This window comes from Poecilia mexicana, unplaced genomic scaffold, assembly GCF_051168715.1.
Source record: "Poecilia mexicana isolate PSO_F unplaced genomic scaffold, ASM5116871v1 scaffold_6, whole genome shotgun sequence".
Taxonomy (NCBI): Eukaryota; Metazoa; Chordata; class Actinopteri; order Cyprinodontiformes; family Poeciliidae; genus Poecilia; species Poecilia mexicana.
In genome coordinates this window covers 2057444-2077439 of record NW_028263375.1, presented here as the reverse complement: position 1 = coordinate 2077439, position 19996 = coordinate 2057444, and the positions used below count along the sequence as shown (strand labels likewise).

The following is a 19996-nucleotide window of genomic DNA, read 5'->3' as shown; positions in this document are numbered from 1 at the left end:
GTTCAAGGTTTATACATGCTTTTGCAAGGCACTGTTCCCACATTCATATTGAAACTATTTTCATCCATTTCCACCTGATATGCATAAGAATTAAAGTAAATATTTTATTTTTATAGTTCAAATATCATGTGCTTTTGAGTGCATTTTCTTCATTTGACAAAAATTTGTCTAATGCCTCCTTCTTCCTCCTGTTCTCCTTCTTCCTCCTGTTCTCCTTCTTCCTCCTGTTCTCCTTCTTCCTCCTGTTCTCCTTCTTCCATTAGATCACAGCATTACGTGAAGCTACCAGTCCAATTCAAGCCCACTACAGCCGGCAAACACACCGGCTTGCTGCTCATCCAATCAGAATCAAGTGGAAATCTGGTTGTCCAGTTGAGTGGTGAAGCATTTCTTTGAGTTTTTGGTCAAGAGCAACACAAGACCAAAACACCAGCTCTTACATATGAATTAAAAGCATAGCATGAAATGGATTCCTTTTTGTAGAATTGTTTCTCTAGCTGTAGACTGTTATTGAGTGGAGACACCAACAGGGCCCTTTGTATCTCTGAAGAGGGCTCAGCTGTCCTCAGCTCACCCATGAAAAGATGGTCTGATGCAGAATGATTGAATGTATCCAGCTTACAATTCTGCACCACTGTGGCGTTTTGAAACGGAGGATCAGTTTTGTCACTTGACTCTAGGCTGGGTGTTTGCCTTCTCTCCTTCAGTTCCATCACAAGGCGGCATTGTTGTTTCCACAGCCTCCGTCACAGTCGCAGTACCAGTTGAGATCCATTTGGCATTACTTGCACTTGATCACACAGGAAGGCCTCTGTCTGCTGTTTGAGAAGATGGCTGGAGCAATTCTGCTTTTGTAAAAGTAGAATTATTGACCACTTTTGCCCAAAATCTGAAACATAAACGGAAGTCATTTCTGCCATTGTGGTAATGCTAGTTTTGGAGATGCTATCTTATTTTGAAGTGCTTTACTTTTAAACACCTGCTCTAGGTCTTTATGGATTTCAGGTTTTGTACTTGTCGTTTCTATGGAGACGAGTCTTCATCCACTTAAAAAGCCCACCTGAACTGGGGCTTATCTGGACCATGTGCTGACACCCCTGCAACCTCTAAGATTCCAAAACTGTCCAGATGCTTCTAATTTAGTCTCAATGAAGGCAGCTCACAACATTAGGATGGTTAATGGTTTAGATTACAAGCTAAATCAGTTTCCTTAGGGGGGTTTTGTTCAGCAACTTGCCAGGTCTGCCTTGTATGGTTGCCATGGCAAAATGTGATTAATCACCGTTCCAGGCACAGAGAATTTGATCCCAGTTTCCTTTTTTGGCTCCAAGGCAAGTCGCCAAAATTGCTTGGCGTGGGGGGGGAGCATTGGATCCATTTCCATAATGAGCTCTGGAGCGGGATAGGCATGGGGAAAGGTGTGCAAACTCCATCAAGCATGTGTTGTTAACTTGTTAGATGACACACACTTTGGCAGCAGAACACTAATGTCTGGCATTGTTTACCTGCGCGTATTGAAAGTTTTATAACAAGGGCACCGTCGTGTCTAGTGGTATCTAAGCAACGTTCTGAAATCTTGGTGACAATATTTGCACCAATTTTATGTAATATGTATGTATGTAGACATTTTTAAAATAAAGTTCAGATTTTTTTATTTTAAAGGTTTTATTGGCTCTAGTGGCTTTTATTTGATAGCATTGACAGGAAAGTGGGTAATGAGAGAAGGGGGAAGACGTGCAGCGAAGGTCACCATGCCAGGAATCGAACCTGCGACCCAGTGTTGAGCACTAAGGCCTCTGTAGGTGGGTTGTGCTTAACTGCTGTGCCACCACAGCACCCCTGGTTAATACACGTGTTGCTGTTTCAACAATTATTCCTGAGAAGTAACGGAAACGACTTTGACACAGTGCGGAAAGTAATTGTTTCAACTAAAGCCAAAAAAAGATTATTCAAGAAAACTTGCTCCAGATCAGTCTGAACCTCGGACTAGGAGAGTGATTCAAAGAAAAAGTCGTCTTTGAGTGTTTAAATACAATTGAGCCCTGTAAAGACTTAAAAATGACTGAAGTTATATTGTCCATTCAGTCTGAGCTAACTTGAGGATCTGCAGAGAAGAATGATGGAAAATACCCAAAAAAGATGTCTCATTTGTAGAGATGTACCCAAGATGACTTGAAGCTGTAACTGCCAATGTTGCTTCAGCAGTATTCAAACTCTGTAAATGCATGTGAACCTGTGTATATTTTGTGAATAAACTGGCAAATTCATTAAATTAACTTTAGTTTCTCATGAGGTACTATTTTAAATCTTGAAGGAGAACATGAATGTAACCTATGTTGGAATTAGGAAAAATTGAATTAGTATATTCAAGAGGGTATGAATTTCTTACAAGTAACTTTTATTTATTAAATCCTATCAATCTGATCCATTGAGAACTGGATATTAGTTGCAGGTTAGCATTCCCAGGTCAGTGGAGTAGTTTTCCACTTGAAAATATTTAACTTGTAAAAAGTTTAAATTGGCTCATTTGAACTTGACAAAAATTCAAGAACCAGTTTAATTCTCGAGCGAATCTTTAGCTTAAAAAGTGGACTGAAAACCCATGAATCAATCCGTACTTTTCTGAAATTTCCCCCTGCCCGTCGTTGCTGGGACACTGCAGCTTCTCAACGAGGTCATTGTTTTTGTTGTACCGCTATTTGTTAAAGTAACCAGCAGGTGTCGCCAAAGCGTTATTTTAGGCCCCGGCTGTCTGCAACGTGTGCTGTACAGTAGGACAGCTGAGCTTTATTTTGCCTCCCAGCCGTGACACCACTGTAGTGCAGTTGGACCTGACGTCTAACATCCACAGCATCACACACTCAACCAACCAACCGGTCACGGCGGCTTTGCACGTGAGTGGCGGCACGAGCAGGTAAGAAGCCGGCGAGATTTTTGAAAGTAATTTCTGTATTTTATGTATTTATATTAAAAGACAAACTGCTGTCGTAGGCGGATGAGGGAATGTTCTGACCAAGCTGACTGGTCCTGTTAAATGATTGTTGAGCTGTCCGGGGTTGGCTCTGCTCTGCACTTTGGGCCAGACGCTGGAAGTTGTCGTGCAGACTGGGAGCCACTGTCTGCGCTGCGCCAGACTGAAGAGCTAAGCTAACTAGGCTAAATTGGCAGACATGAAGAAGGCACATCCATCCATCCTTCCCTTCGTCCCTCCCTCTCTCTACAAGGAACCACAGCACTTGTCCGCTATGTATACGTTTCTCCCGGGTAACTCTCTCTCCCTTTGACCGAGATTTCTTCTTTTGCTGTATTAAGCACAGAAATGAGTCTGTTTCATCTCTTATTCTGTGCCAGCAGCTGTCATGTTCAATATATTTTAAAGAACAAGCTAGCTGGGAGATGCACAAGTTAAATACTTAAAAAAACAATTTATGCCCGAGGGTGGTTTTTTTTTTTTTTTTCTTTCACACAACTTTTGTAAATGCAAATGAGGCACTTGATTATCTGCTGTTGTGGTTTCATGCAGGCAAAGCTGGTAAAAGATGTGAACACTAGAGGACTCAGGAAAGTATTTGCCCCATGATGGATTTCCACAGTTTTTGCTTTTTCCTCACACTGAATTGTTTCACATCATAAAACTGTTGATATTTGACAGAGATAACCTTAGCAAAAATTAAATGCAGTTGTATCTTTTTATTATTAGGGATAAATACTATCTGCAGCAACATATCTCCACCACCACCATGTTTGACAATTGGTAATGATTGTTAGTTGTAGAATTGTTAGTTTTGTACCATCTTCCAAAAAGTTTCACTTCTGTCCTGTCAGCCCAAAGAGTTGTTTTCCCAGGGTATTTTGGGATAATCTCAGATGGTTTCTTTCTCCCCCTTTTTTTTTAAAATTATTTTTAAATAGCACATTTTAGCTGAACCTTTTTGTTCTGCTTCTGTTGTGACCTCCAAGGTGAGTTGTGGTCACTAAAGAGAATGTTCACCAATGATCCATGTTTTTCTCTCTGTGGACAATGGCGCTTTCTGAGGTTTGGTGGAGTCCCAATTCCTTAGAATTGGCTATGTAACTCTTTTCAGACTGATGGAGATCAATAGTGTTTGTCATCCCTAGGCCTGTCACGATAACAAATTTTGCTGGGCGATTGTCTAAAAATTATTGCGATAAACGATAATATTGTTTCAAGACCTAATGACACTGATTTAATGGAAATGACTAATAATGCATGTGATTTCCTGCCATAGATAGATACATTTTATTTTCAAAAGAATGCATAACACTGGAACTGATAAACTAAATAAAACAACCAAAAACAAAAATAAAATGGATTCTCAGTCTCCATTAACAAAAAACGTACTTTAATAAAAACTAAACGACATAAAGCCAAAGTGGAAATAAATACTGCATTCAACCAAAAGAGTGCAGATTATGAAGTCTATATTGCCCTTCAGTAATCACTAGATTTAAATAGAGAAGATGGGCACGTCCGACTTCTAATGCAGTATTTCATACTACACGATTTTTTTTGCCGCCATTTTCCCTTTACAACAATCTTAGAAAGTTGGCCGATCTAAGATTGTCGTAACCGATAATCCTGTAGTGTGATGTAGATCGTCGTGGCCGCTCCGATCTAAATCAGGAGTTTTCCCCGACTGGGAGCTTAACGCTGAATGTGACAGGGAGCCAATCAGAAAGCGCGGATTCTCCTCCGTGATTTCTGAGGGGAAATAACGAGGGGAATCCCAAACAGCTGACACGGCACGACACGAAGTCCAGCGGACATCTGAGATATGTGGAAACGACATTGTTTGTTAAACATTTTGTGCAAAGAATATAGAAATGACAAGGGGAAGAGTTGGAGCCAAATTGCTACCGCAGTTGATAAACCCGGTAAGTTTTCAGCTGTTCTTCGTTAACGTGACATAAATAGGTTATAATGATTTTCATTCAGTCAGGACTTTACACTGACTCTAGCCACATGCATCACAGGTAGTAGATTCTAATAAAGCACTGATTAATGTCTGGTTTTAAGATTAGTTAACTGGACTCGTAGCCATTATTTTGTGCCCATGTGGCTGGACACCACACGGCACGACGAACCCGATCGAACCGTTATACCTAGGATTTCTGTCGACTAATGTGTGGTGGTCTCAGGTTTTGAAAATGGGCCGACAGTCGGCTATAGTGTGCGCTGGACATTACACTAAGGAAATGAGGAATGGACGGTCAGTGGAGAGCACCGGAGTTGAGCCTTTTTTCATTCAGTGTCAACAGAAAGAAAGGCAGGAAGAGACGATAAAGCCGATAATTAAAATGAGGTCGATAGGTTTAATTTATCGTGCGATGATATCGCTACAGGCCTTGTCATCCCATGTTATTGAATTGTTAGATCAAGGCATGATGTATTGTTTTCTGAGATGATGCTTTACTACTTCATGCAGTCAGACAGGTTCTTTTTAAGTATTTTCATAATTGCAACAGTCTGGCAATAATCAGACCCTGTTTGTGAAACTGAACAAAAACAATTGTTAATCAAACTGATTTTATTATTAGATAATTGCTTTTTCACCTGAGCCAGTCTTGTCTAAATAGCTTTTTTTTAATTTTTATACATAATCAGCATCTGATACTAAAAAAATATATCAGCTGAAACATTTAAGTGTAGCAAAAATCTTTAACAGAATAAATCTTTGAGGGGGCATATTTTTTCACATCACCGTACAATGCTTTGTACCGTGGACTGCCTTAAAAGTAACGGTATTATTGGTTCACACTAACATTGTGGTAGTTATAGGAATCCCATTTAACTTTCACTTGTTTTTGGATGATGAAAGGAAGCCAGTGTACCCCAAGAGAACCCTAACTGAACTCTGAACTCCATGCAGAAAGATTCCTGTTCTGATTTGAACCAACAACCTCCGTGCTGTGAGACGGCAAGGATGGGATGCCGTCCTTGTGTTAGAATAAAATTCTTCACTGTACAAACAGTTACTTTCAGCCCAAAGAAAACCATGGTTCTCTCTCTCATTAGTGAATTATGTCTGACCATGTTGCGATTGTGGTTGTCCATATTTGGTGTGGTGATCCAGGTAAAGTTCTTTAAATCTCCTTCAGCTTGATAAGATGCTTCTGTAATGTCTGATATGTAATTTCTCATTGTAGAGCCAAGAGACTTAATTCACTATGCTAGAGTCAAGTGGAGATCTCCACAGTGAATATGCAGATCCAGACATCTTACTGGAAGAGATGACCGTGAGATTTCTTGAATGAAGGAGTCATTAAGTGTGACACCATGTAATTGACAAGCTTTCTTTCTTTGTTTACTGTCATTTATGAAACTAACAGCAGGCTCTGCAGTCTTTCCTCCTTTTAAATTAGTGATGCCTTTCCTAAGACACCATACATGGTTGAGAAAAGTCTGTTTCTTAACTCCTTCTCTTCTTTGCTTCAATCACTTGATACAAATTTACAGTAGCCAGCCATTATTGTATTCCAAACACTCATTTTTGATATGAATGTTCCACACAATGATATTGCAATGACGTTACATTTATTTGTTGTGCAACTGTTTGTGCATTTTGTTGCGTTCTCCTCCCCTTCTCGACATCAGGCCAAACTACGTCGCACAGTGCTCTGTTGTGTGATTGGTCAGAAGTTTGTGGGCACATTTTATGAGAAATGCGTTCAGACAGCTTTATTTTGCTTCAACCTATCTGCTATTCCACCATCTAGTTTTTGTATATGCAGACGTCATGAATACTTTTGAGGAGCATTTATCAGATGGGGTGAGGAATTACCGTATGTGCATTTGTACAATTTCTCACAAAATACCTAGACTGGTGATAACCAGCACCTAGTTCAACGCTTTGTTGTACAGAAGGTCTGGACCTTCGGTTGTTGAGAAACAGTTGATTGCTGAAAGGCATGGACTCTGTTGAAGTTGGCAATTGCTAAGGCTTTTCCATGATGTATGTCATGCTACGCTACGCTAGGAAGCATAACAAAACCTGCACGCTCTGTAAACAAAACGATGGGGAGTAGGGTTATGACATCTTTGCTAACAATAAAGCATCTTAGACATTCCTCTTGTTCTAACATTAACTGCTCAATATTTAGAAGCGTGAACAACTCGGACTGAATGACGTTGTTCACTCCTTCCAATGCCATTGCCAAACTACAACCCTGTATAGCCAGACCACAATTCTAAAACAGAAATCTAGCTCAGCGGGAGGACAGGGCAGTGAAGAAAGATGAGAATTGTGTAGGATATTGTAGCCTGGCTATTTTGGCCAGGCTACAAAATAGCTTGAGTTTGTCAAATGGCTAAAAACTCTAGGATGGAAATTGCTAAGTTGATTTTTGACTCCATTGTGGCACTCTCTTCATGACCATGTTAAGCAAACCAAAGAATACAGGTACTGAGCGGAAGGATAGTCCCCAGGTGGACTGCGCTATGAATGAAAGGTGTGTGTGCCAATACAAATGCCTGCATATGTGACCACAAATCGGCCATTAGGCTGAAGCGTGGGAGAGAAGTGAATATGGATAAGTGAAATAAAATAAACCTGAAAGCAAACCTGTTGGATGTAACCAAACATTTTCTAACAGGACACTGACTCTAATCATGGACGCTCACAGATGCTCTCTGTCCAATCAATCTGAACGAGGCTGAGCGACATTGCAAAGAATGGTGATAAATCTCAGTATGTAAGACGGGCTAAGAACAAACTTTGTTTTTATTTGTTGAGAAAAGCAAAATTCTTTCTATTTCATAATTTTGAGCTGCATTGTGTTGGGATATCAAATAAAATCCAAATAAAATACATTCAAGCTTGGGGTTTTTCATAAGACATTGTTGAAGGCTTTAAATGCTCTCTTAATCTTAATACACAGTAAGTTAAGAAATTAATGGATTAAGGGCTAGGAGTTAGCATTTCGCCTGAAGCCTTATGTGGTACTTTACAATAACGCTTCATTGTAGAGTTATGTTCACACGGGCCGATACAGGTTAGAGTCTTAGATTAATACAGCTTTCCCACATTAACAGTATTGTGTTGTATTTATGTTGGGAATTGTGTTTGGGATCTCCATAGGAACAGAAAAAAAAACTGGGTCACACTTGTATGAAATGTCTGCAGGTCGTCACGATGGCTTGTGATTCCACAGGGATCCTATTAAAAAAAAGCCTTATATTAGCACCCCAGCAACGCTCTCTAATTATTTTCATCATATCTTTTTAAGAGGGGGATGTCAACTGTTGGTAAAACAACCTCAGCATTTGCTCATTAATTCTCCAGCCTTCGGGTGTGTGCTGTTTTTTTTAACCAAAACTTTAGCATGTCATGAATCCCAGGATGTTCAAATATTTCCACTTGGAAGTTTTTTTTTCTCAAGTGTAAAAGTCCAGAATGCACATATATTCTGCCTAAAGGAGATTTGGGAAGTGAATGATTATTGCAGTCCCTTATATTTTAGCTATAGCATAAAATGACTAAAGCCAGGGTAATGGGGATGGGGGGGATCAACCAGATTATCAACAAGGTAAGTTGCGGAGAAACTCAGCAGGCAGGCGGTGTGTATTCTTAGCTCGAGTAACGTCTGCCAGGTTGAGCCGTTCGGAGTACACACACTTTGGAAAAAGTGCTTCTCAGAGCCAGACTTCTGTGTCCGTCTGCTTTTTTGTTCTTATTAGTGTGTGTGCGCGTACCTGACTCTCCTTGTGTGTGTGTGTGTTCTTTTGCCCTTTGCCAATTAGCGGCTTCTCGCCTCCTGAGGCAAGAGGCGGAGTGTGTGTCTGTCGGAGGAGACAGACTTGATGGAGCTTGTCTGCTGCTGACGGATCAGCTGGAATCTGAACTCCACTCTCGCGCTTTTGCTTTCCCACACACACACGCGTGCGCGCACACACAAGAGCCTCGTCTTGTCTGCCAGTCCATGTGACATGGCGAAATGCGACAGTATTGTTGGTGGAACGAAGGCGCTAGACGGGTAAATCTAGTGGCAGTCTGCACTGGTGTGTGTGTTGGATCCACAAATATATGGGCTCTTCTCCGACAAAGTGTTTGTAAAATTGTGAGTGTAAAAAAGAAAACACATGTGGACAAAACGGACAGAAGAACTACTGCCTGGTCTGTAGTTGGTCTGTAGATGTAGCACAATGCACACATGTTGATATTTTCTTTATGTAATTACCCTTAAAATGTATACATTTTCTAGCAAAAAATATATACAGATTTTCTCTTTGCTCTACGTTGGCTCGCTTTAATTCTCCCCATCACAACTGAACTGCTTTAGAACCAGCTTGATACCGTGTGTAATTTAGCAACCCTTTAAGAAAATCTGTTTGAATTGTTTATCTTTTCAAAAGCACTGCAGGCTAGATTTTCCCTTTGTTTCCAAAGAAAGGAAAACATTTTTACATCTCTGCTCTGATTTTTATTTATTTATTTTTTAAACTTTTAAATGTTTTAGGATATTTTCTTGGCCAGAGCTAATCATCTGGCTGAGTTCTGACTGAATACATCCAAGATATTGTGCTAGTCAAACAGAAGATCAAACGGCTGAAGAAAACCTTCAGTTTTAACCCCAGTTGGAACACCATGATAAGTGCCAATTTGCCCGAACTGTATTTTTCAGCTCTACCCTGCAGACACTTTAGCATCGGGGAGTATTTCCGTCCTATCAGAAAAGTCAGCTCAGTCAGAACAGGCTTCCATATATATATATATATATATATATATATATATATATATATATATATATATATATATATATATATATATATATATATATATATATTTTTTTATTTTTATTTTTTTTTTTGTGGTTCTCAGCCTCTTTTTTGCTTCTGTTCTTCCCGTCTCTATTGGTTACCTAATGAGTTGTGCAAGCAGTAGGGGTGGAGCGGCTCACAAAATCCATGGTTTGGTTCAGGTCATGAATTCAGGATCAGCTTTCAGTCAAATATACATTTTTACTTCCTGTTTAATAGGCTTATCGGGGTGCTGTGGCTGCAGAGGGGTTAAGCACAACCCACATATGGAGGCCTTAATCCTTGAGGCAGCGTTGCAGGTTCGATTCCCGGCCTGGTGACTCCTACCGCATGTCTTCCCCCTTCCCTCATTACCCACCTCCTTCTCAATTCACTATCAAATAAAAGCCACTAGAGCCAATAAAACCTTAAAAGAAATTAAAAAAATAATAGGCTAATCACCATAACAGGCTTTGCTCGACAATGAATAAACAAAAATTGATAAATGATGATATTGTTGCTTTGCAACCATTTTCAGCTAATATGCTGATAATGACATAATGCAAGTTCACCTTCTCAAAGCCTAAAACTTTAATTTTGTACAGAACACTCCACACTGGAACTTACAGGCATTTTAAATATCTAAAACACAACAATCAAAAACGATATGAAATTAAACAAAGCCATAAATAAAAAACTATGAAATGTTTATAAACAAAATTGCTCTTTAAAATTATTAATAAACATAGTACAAATTACCAAGCTCACTGGAGTCTGTTATGCAGTTAATTGTTTATTGTGACAGGTTTACTCTTCAGTCAACAAAAAAAAGAAGAGTACTTTTCTGTCAACCAATCCTGGATCATGGGTTAAAGAATATTGTGTGAAATGTGCCTTTTTCTAGCTTTACATCATGTTATTTCCTCATCAAAAACATACCTGGAGAGTTGGATTTGATTAATGCATGCATGTTTGAGAAACTTTTTAATCTCCCATGGCAACCATTAAGCTGTGCAAAACGCCTTGGTGGACCTAGCTCTACCATCGAGGACGAAGCTCCTCCCCAGAGCTGCAGCTTCCAAGAGCAGCCCTTGCCTTCGACTCCCCCACTCAGCTCCTTCAGACTAGCCAGCAGCAATTGGCAAACACCTGTTGGAACTGCGCATCTGCTGAGCTCATTTTACGAGCTACTTCTCTGTGAAACGTTGGTAAAAACGTTGAAGGGTTAATAGAGGAGCCATGTTATGATGACTTCCTGAAGACGGCGTTCCAGAAAAAGCAGGAGTTTTTGAAGACAGAGGCCCAATTTCAAGGCGTTAAATTACAAACTCAAATTTCTTTCAAGTCGCATTTAATATATACAGCATATATAGTTAACTGAAGTTAACATCATTTCTTGATTATGCTATAAAATATAATGGTGCCCCTTTAAAAATTGACAGAATTTGGCACTATGTAATTGTGAGTCATTTGTAAAGACTCAATTTCTTGTGAGTCTTTAGATTTTTTGTGCAGTGAATAGGGTAATGGTCTTTTGAAAGGTCTTGGCAAAAAGACCATTAAAGCCATTAGCATTACGTTTTATTCTGTCACAAATCAAAGACAGAATAATGTCTTATTCTTAGTGCAGTCTTTAAATCCGTTTAATGTACAAAGACTAAGTGTTCACTATTTCCAGGCTATATTTTTATTCTCAACTTTCCTGTGGTTCTTGGCAACAAAAAAAAAGTCTCCTGAAGCTTCAACCTGTAAGCCGAACGTTTAACTTTGCCTCAGTTCTAGCTTTTGCACTCTGACTTTTCACCGAGAGGCTGCCCCCTGCAGTGCACTGCTTGCAGTCCCATTTTGTGGATGTGTTGCAGAGAGGCTGCACTGAGCCTGCCATCCTCTCTGTGATCGGAAGGAATCGTTCAAAACTCTGGTTTGTTTGTGCACCAATCAGTGTGAGCCCGTCTCACCAGTGCTACTGGGCCTGGATCCGTTTGGCCCAACGTAGGATCCTCAGTGTGTTAAAATCTAGTAAAAATACCATAGCGGTATGAAATCATTGTTGCATGAAACAGTATGACATTACCAAATTATGTTTGTTTAAACAATTATTCCTATGTTATAATTTGGATTTTCATAAATAAACTAAAGCAGATCTACAAACATTTAGTTGTAGTTTTCAAGTAAACTTGCTGTTAGGGGAATATTTGGATTTCTGTCCAAACTTTCGTCTGCTGTATATTTACCAACTTTTTTACACTCATTACATGACATAAATATTTTTCACCAACTTTCAAGAAAGAGAACATTTTCAGATACTCGCTGCATAAACGCCAAATCTTAAGTATTTTTGTCTAGTTTCTAGTTTGAATATGTTTTGTCTTATTTCAGTAACTTTTCAGCAAAATATGGGAGCTTGTTTTCAGTGAACAATTCAAAATCCAAAAATACTATTGATCCAAAGGGGATATTAAATGTTTTAACTCACAGTAATTCAAATTCTTCAAAGCGTTATTTGTAGATGGTGATGGCTGTTGGCATTGAATTCTTGAATATAGATAAAAAGCATCCGTTACACTGGCAGACATTTTCCCTTATAAGTTAAATAATCTGCCAGTGGAAGTAGGATTTTTTTTCATCAATATTAAGAAATTATTGATTTAAAACAAACCACTATACCTTGCTGAAAAGTTATTTGTATGTATTTGTAATGGGATCCCATTTCACAGAGGAAAATATTAATTCTTTGGGATTAGAATTTATTGAACATTTTCTTTTGAATATCAATAACTATTTAATTTAACAGCCATGATACTGTGTGCACCACAGAATAAAATATATATATATATAAAAAAAAAAAATGTGTTAAAATAAAAACTATGCAGTACAAACTCCAACATGACAATAAGATAAAATGAAGCTCTTAAAATTTACATTTCAGTGCAGCATGATTAGGAATTAAGAGCTTTGTTACATGCCAGGTTTTAGACATCTATACAGTAATGTTTTAGAAGACGAGCAGCAGAAAAATAAATGGAGTTGGCAGGATGAAGTCTGAGCATTGGCACACCAGCTCCAGTATGAATCAGTAAACGTGGGTCCAGATTTACATTAATTCAGAGGAAAATATGGCCCCAGACAATGAGTCTGACCTGAGAGAGTGCCTTAAGCTGCTTCAAAAACAAACGCATTGAGTTGTTTTTGTGGCGGCTTGTAAAACGCACGGTTATGTTTGGAAACTGAAGCTCAAACGCAGCCAGTCAACGATTAGAGCAAAATGCGACTCAGTGGTACATGGAATACTCACTGAACAAATTTAGATTTAAAAAAAAAATCTAAATTAAAAAAGATTGGATAATGAAAAAATGTGTTGAATAAATAGATCAGTGCAGATTATTATAACAGCAGCCCTGAGCTAGTTAAATAAAGCTGTGCAGAAACGTAACTAAGATGCATCATTTTTCGATCTGCGAGTCTATCGATGAGATTCTGATTTTTAGGGTCACAAGTCGATTCAGAAACAATTTTTTATTCAGAAACCATTTGTATTCACACGGTTCTGTTTAAACTATTATGAGACTGACGGTTTATATTTAAAGAAAAATAAATTTGTGAATATAATTCCATGACTCATATTTCAAAATATTAGCTAGAGTTAATTCGCAAATACAGTAGTGCGTTTAAAACATACAACTTAAATGCATTTTAAGATAGATTTTAGACCATGCGATTAATATTAATTTTAGTTGTCTACAAAATTAATAAAGTTAATATTTGAACTTACAGTTTAATAAAGAAAAACGACATTTTGTATCCATGCTTAAAACCCTTCAGTTAAACTGTCCTGCTTTTTGTCCAATCTGGCATCCAGCGTTCTGCCGTTCCTCCTCCACAACTGCAGTTCGCTTCATAGACATCAGTTTCTCTCTCAACAGTTTTTGACTTTCCAGTGGACTAAACACACTTTACTTGAAGTTGCTTCAGTGACATATTTTCTCTCCCCCTTTCTGCACGCTGCTTCTCAGTCATGACTCATCACTGTGCTGAGTCATGAAAACTCTGAGCCTGCTTCAGCTGACTTTGGCCAAGAAATGGAGCAAACCATGAAAGTGCTGGCAGCACCAATGTTTAAACATTTGTAAGTCATATTTTTATACAGATTAGTATGTAAAAAATATTTTTTTTAGTTTTCAGTTGTCAACAGAAATGTCAAGTTTTTGAATAATGAATTCACGAGGATATGGAATGAAGATGTAAGTTTCCAGAATAATATCCAGTAGAATATTTAAGTCTGGCCTTGTTTCCTAGATGAGATTTGCTAGATTAAAATTTTAAAATCCTGGATTAATAATTTTGTTTGAGCTCTTTCTGAAATGATGTACTGATTCATCTGCTTGTCTCTCTCTCCATTAAGGTAATGTCCTCCATTGGTACATACTAGGTATACAAGATTCTGATATTTTTTTTTCTACCATCGTTGCCATTTGCAAATTCATCAAAATTATATTTTAATTTCAGCATAAATGTTATCAGTTTTACTAGTAGTATGGTTACTTGTGATATTTTGTCTCTCAACAGCAAACTCAGAATTTCTCTATTTGCAACCTGAACACACAAAGAACTTCGGCGCTCGCAGCATACAGTCCTTACACTCCGTACAGTCCATAAATACCTAAACTTCCAGTAAAACGCAGGAAAAAAGCCGCTTTGCCTTGACTGGCATGTGATCCTGAAGGAAAACACTTGACAGATATTTGCTCTCGTCGTTTATGTTCTCTTAACGAATCCGCTTCCCACATCTCACAGCTCCTTAAGCTCTATAGAAGAGCTCCTCAGCATTGGGTAAATGTTTCCACAGTTCCCACGCTGATTAGAGGCAGTCCAGAAAGCGCAGTGCTACGTCGGTGATTAAGTAGATAAGAAGCCCTGCGAAGAAAAGTGCTGAAGACAGCAGTTTCATCAGGTCTTCCTCTTCAAATGCGCATCATTGAAGACGTTTAAGCTGTTTTGTCAAACGGTAGCTTCATTTGCTGCTGATGTGATTTTATTTCAGATTGCTCTTGTTTGCATAGTTTAATTTAACCACGGAGCCTAAGTAGTAGTTAAATAATTCAGTGGCATCCTTGCATGGGAGAAAGTGAGTGAGACCCAGACATGTTTCATGCGTGTTCCGTTAGCCTGAAAAGTCTCCTCCTCTGTGGCTTTTTAGTTTTACTGATGAAAGATTTACACCATCTCTTTTGCAAACCGAATTTTGTTGGAATATTTAAATTATAGTTTTGTGTGTGAAAGCGTGGCATGAGGTGCTTTTTGAGATTCTTCCAAGATGAGGTGTTTGTCTGTAAGACAGAGAGGATATGACGGTGTACTGGGGCCCTGCAGAGAGAGAAAAAAAAAAAACAGATTAAATTTTCATTAGACACTTTGAGATTAATCTCAGAAACTATCTAGAAAAAACAGAACATTTAAGTAAAGAAAATGCGCAAATTTTTTAGGGGGAGGATTTCTGAGTTTGAAAATTTGAAAATCTCAGAAATGTTTGGGAAAAAAAGTTTAAAATTTCAGTTTTAAAAGTCAAAAATGTTTGGCTTTTGAAATTGAAATTTCACGTTTTTCTAGAAAAATATCTGAGCCTTTCTACAAAGCCTTTTTTCTTAAATTTAATGACATTAATCTCAAAATTTGAATTTCAAGTTGAATTTTTTTTAATTTTGGAAATTTTTTGTCAAAAGTTGAAATTTCTAAACTCAGAAATTTCCAAGTTTTTTTCATCAAATTTAGAACTTTTCAAATTCAGAGAATTTGTGGAAAAATTTCAGTTTTTCCACAAATTCACTGAAATTCACTCCTTTTTATGCTGCAGTGTGGTCATTTGGTAGATATGCCACAGAAGCCAGTTTCTACACACACACTTACACACACTTCATCTACTGTACTCCTCCTGGCTCTAAAGCAGCAGTGTGTGTTCATCTCTTTGACCGTACTCTGAACTTCAAATTATTATTCTCCCACACTTAAAATTGTCCAGCTTTCTGTTCTCTTTGTGCTAATCACAGCTCCAGCCTGCCTTTGTTTAAGTGCATGGCTGTCAAGCAGACCACTAGCTAAAGGCTGAGATGTTAACAGGCTGTGGTGTCTACATTATTGATGCAGACTGCGACTAGGCTGTGCTTTGCCATAGGCTACAACTTTAAAAAAAAAAAAAAAAAAAGAATAAAGAATTGGAGTGAACTCTGGCTGAACTCAAAGGGAATTTAGCTAAAGAGGACTTGCAGATAAGGAGCCTCCCCCCGATCGCATGCTAACATCGAAGCGCCTTGTACCAGAAGTTGAGACAACACGGCCTAATTGTTGTGACACGTCGGGTTTACTGCAGCGTTTTAATGAGCCCGGGTCCCCGGGGCGACGCTGGGATGATTAAATTTAGCATTTAGGCTGTTAAAGTTTCGAACGCCCCTCTTTAGACAGGGATTCGCTGCTCTATGGAGAAATATAAAAAAAAATGTGAGCCATGTTGAAATATTTTAGACTCAACTTTACATGTGTGTTCAGCCAGTAAAACGTTGCTGGGTTAAGTTATCGTTCACTTTGATTATGTTGTTGGCGACTGCCCCATTAGCGCTGTGAAGCACAGATCTGAGCGGCCTCATTATTGTCCTTATATCATCTTCTGCTCTATGTAACATAAACAGTAACTTCCAGAAAGACTGCTGTTTAATAACAGGGATCGACACCAGGAATCCTCCTATAGTTGGTACAGCTTGCAATATTTCAGTGATCTTTGCGTTCAGGTTGTGCTTGTGGTAGCAGCCGCTACGCATTACAGCACACAAGCATCTAACCTTTTGTCAGTCTTCTTGCTTTTCTGAACCAGTCTCTTGTACAGTGGTGAACACGGATGGTTGGACTGCAGTGAGATCAAGGAGGAAACTTGGGGAGCTCCTTCTACCAAGATTGATACAGTAAATGAACAGCAGATTTTCTTTTTTTTTGCCATAGTTTGAGAGACAAAGGAACGAACTGTGACGAAGTAATTCTGAGGCTGTTCAGTTCCACTCCGATGAAGACAACTGGTGTTGGAGGAGGATGAAGATGGTGATCAATGCCTTTTCCCAGATTCAGGAGGACCAAAACACAAACTCTGGTCTGCCTAAAAACCTCGGTCTGGGTTCAGTTGAAGTGAACTCCGGTCCGCTTGGTGTTCACACACACATATTTGAACGGCACCAGGGCATTCTGGGTAAATGCAACCAAAACAAATGGGTGGGTCTAGCTAGCTGGAGAAATGACTCGTGATCCTTCACCAAAGACAAAAGAGAAATCCTGCAATCGCTAAAATCTGCCTCTGGGAATGTCACAGTGATGAATTTGCTCGTGATGGGCATGATGCAAACATACATGCTGTTATATAATTGTTTTAGGAGGAAGAAATCTCTATGGACTTTTGATTGAGAAATTATTATGAGTCAGGAAGCTAGAATGCATTTATAACTTATTAATGCAAAACGCTGCATATCATGTTTTTGCCATTAAACCCTGCAACTCTTCTGCAGGTATTCAGGAACTCTTGATGAATTTGTGCTACACTGTCATGCTCTGTATTTACTCTGTATTTACTTGCATGCTTTCACTGTAATTTACTCACTGCTCTGCTTTGCTTCTTTTATCCTCGTCTCTTTCTGTTCCTCAGGTTTACTGTTAAACTTTCTATACAGCGGATTTTTTTCTGCACACTTTCTTATGATCATTTATGCATTCAGTCATTGGTTATTTATATATACACTCCTTGAATAGTAATCAGATGGAGATGTTATACTTTTTTTTTGCTACAGATGGTTGGGAGGTCAGAATTAAGACGGACTGCAAAGAGGAATTCTGATGAGACAAGTTTGTATTAATTGTGTTGGGGGAACTGTGTAAATGTATATTTATTTAATTCTCACTTTCACCAGGAAGTTTTTTTTCTCCTTCTGGAAGAAACTTGCAGACCTCCTCAAACTTGTACTGCTGATGCCTCAGAAATGGAAATTAGTGGAGGACGTCTTGCTGCCCTCAGGACACGAGCAAGCTTTTTAAATTAGGGGGGGGAAAAATCAGCTTGTTGGCACGCCTTACTGCATCCCACACACCCTCGTTTCAGTGAAGGATGTAAGGTTAAGACAAAGCACTTCAATCATCTAACCACACTGAGCATTGTGTTGACTCTGCTTGCAGTCACACACATAAGGAGAGCTGATGTAAAGCCCTAAGCTCATGATAAGCTGAGTGCGAAGGTGGGAACCCAAAGATGCATTTGGGAGTCTGTTTAGTTTGTGTTGGACGTTTTCGGCTGTTATTATTGTCTTTCTAAAGATAATCACCATGTTAAAAATTTTTTTTTTTACTTTGACATCAAAAGACAGGCAGAAATGTCCAGAATGTGCATGAATTTGGCATGCTTACAAGTTTCTTATTTTGTTCTGCTTTCCTGTTCTGCTTGGGCTACGCACTAGTTTTAGTTCGCCTGAAGGCAACTGAATATATTTGGTCAATATCATGTTTGAATTGTACCTGGTAACACAGTGCATAACCTCCTCCATATATCTAAAATTTGTACTTGGGACACGCTCTAAAAATGCTTATAGCTGCTCATTTTAATAGACCCCACACCAAATACAACATAATATAATTATAGTTAAAACTGTCAAAATTTTCTAAAAAAAATTTGGAAGTATGTTCCGTAGCAGAATAAGTGAATACTGAACCGTAGATGGTGTGTATCCACTTGTGTATCCACTGTACATAAGTATACATGTTAATGTGAAACACTCTGTGGAAACAAATTAATTTGATATACAGTCAATTGTTTTAAATATGTCAAGTCAAATCAAGTTCAACACCAGGGCATTTTGAAATGCTTCACATGTTAGAAACATAACACAGCAACCAATTATGAAACAAGCAACAAACATTAGATTTTGTCATCATCATAATCATCAAAAATCATCATAAAATGCACATAAAATATACTAATGAATATTTATGGTTATTTTTCCAGTTCTCTGGAAGTTTGTTCCAGATTTGTTGAATGCTGCTTCTCCATGTTTGGTTCTGGTTCTGGATGCAGAGCAGAACCAGAAGACCTCAGAGGTCTGGAAGGTTGATTCAGCAACAGCAGATCTTCAACGTATTGTGGTGCTAAACCGTTCAGTGATTTATAAACTAACAGTATTTTAAAATCTATTCCCTCAGTAGAAGGACTTTAGAACTAGGTGATCTGCTCCATCTTCCTGGTTTGAGTCAGAACACCAGCAGCAGCGTTCTGGACCAGCTGCAGCTGGAGGGTTGATTTTTATGCAGACCTGTGAAGACGCTGTTGCAGTAATCAAGATAAACACATGGATGAGTTTCTTTAGATCTCGCTGAGACATTAGTCCTCTGATCCTAGAAATGTTCTTCAGGTGATAGAAGGCCGACTTTCTTTATGTGTCTCTTCTGAAAATCTACCAATTTCACTGGCAGATTATTTCACTTATTATAAGACACTTTTCCCTTTGGTTTAAGTGAATTAATCTGCCAGTGGAGCAAGATGTTCATCAATAATAAGAAATTACTGACTTAAAAGAAGCTCATATTTCTTGTTGAAAAGTCTCTTGTAAGTTAGTTTTGTCTTATTTCAAGTGAACTAAGATATTTGCACAAAATCTTGGAATTTTTAATTTTTTTTCAGTGTCTGGATGGTCATTACACCATTTCACAAAAATACAGGCTTTTTTAAAGTAAGCTAACAAATACTGATTCAGTTTGTTGTTCAGGCTGATTATGTCACAGAAGCATTAACAATATCCAGCCAGGAACCTTCATCAGTGGGTCTGAGATGGTTTATATGACCAGCTGATTTTAATAATCCCCTTGGTAGATGATCATTCTGACCGACTCATGTACATACTGAAGGACTTCCATCTTATCTGATAAACTCGACGCCTGAAGACTACAACTTATGTGAAGATGAAGACAACCAAGGTCAGTGAGTGTTCAGAGTTTCAATTGGTTCAGTTTGTGTGACTCAGAGTTTGTTTATTTATTTATTCCCTCAGAAATGATAAAAACCGCTGTGAATGACAAAGCTCAAGCAAATTACAAGGACAGTTATTGTCCTCTAATCAACTGTTCCACATTTATCTCTGTTTATCTTCCTGTTTGAAGTTTTTCACCAGATTGGTTTCTGTGCATGTTCTCCACATGTAAATGCTACGTTTTGCTCTCTTTACC

At 38.5% G+C, this 19996-nt stretch overlaps 1 protein-coding gene across 4 annotated transcripts in view; it reads left to right on the top strand.

Moving 5' to 3' along the window:
• Positions 1-2276, top strand: part of cep192 (centrosomal protein 192) — a 39546-nt gene extending 37270 nt beyond the window's left edge. For all 4 annotated transcript variants that reach the window (XM_015002165.2, XM_088006047.1, XM_015002163.2 and 1 more), the window contains exon 52: positions 264-2276. In XM_015002165.2, the coding sequence (XP_014857651.2) occupies positions 264-396 (133 nt within the window). In that variant the 3' untranslated portion in view covers positions 397-2276. The remainder of the gene's footprint in view (positions 1-263) is intronic.
• Positions 2277-19996: the final 17720 nt, after the last annotated feature.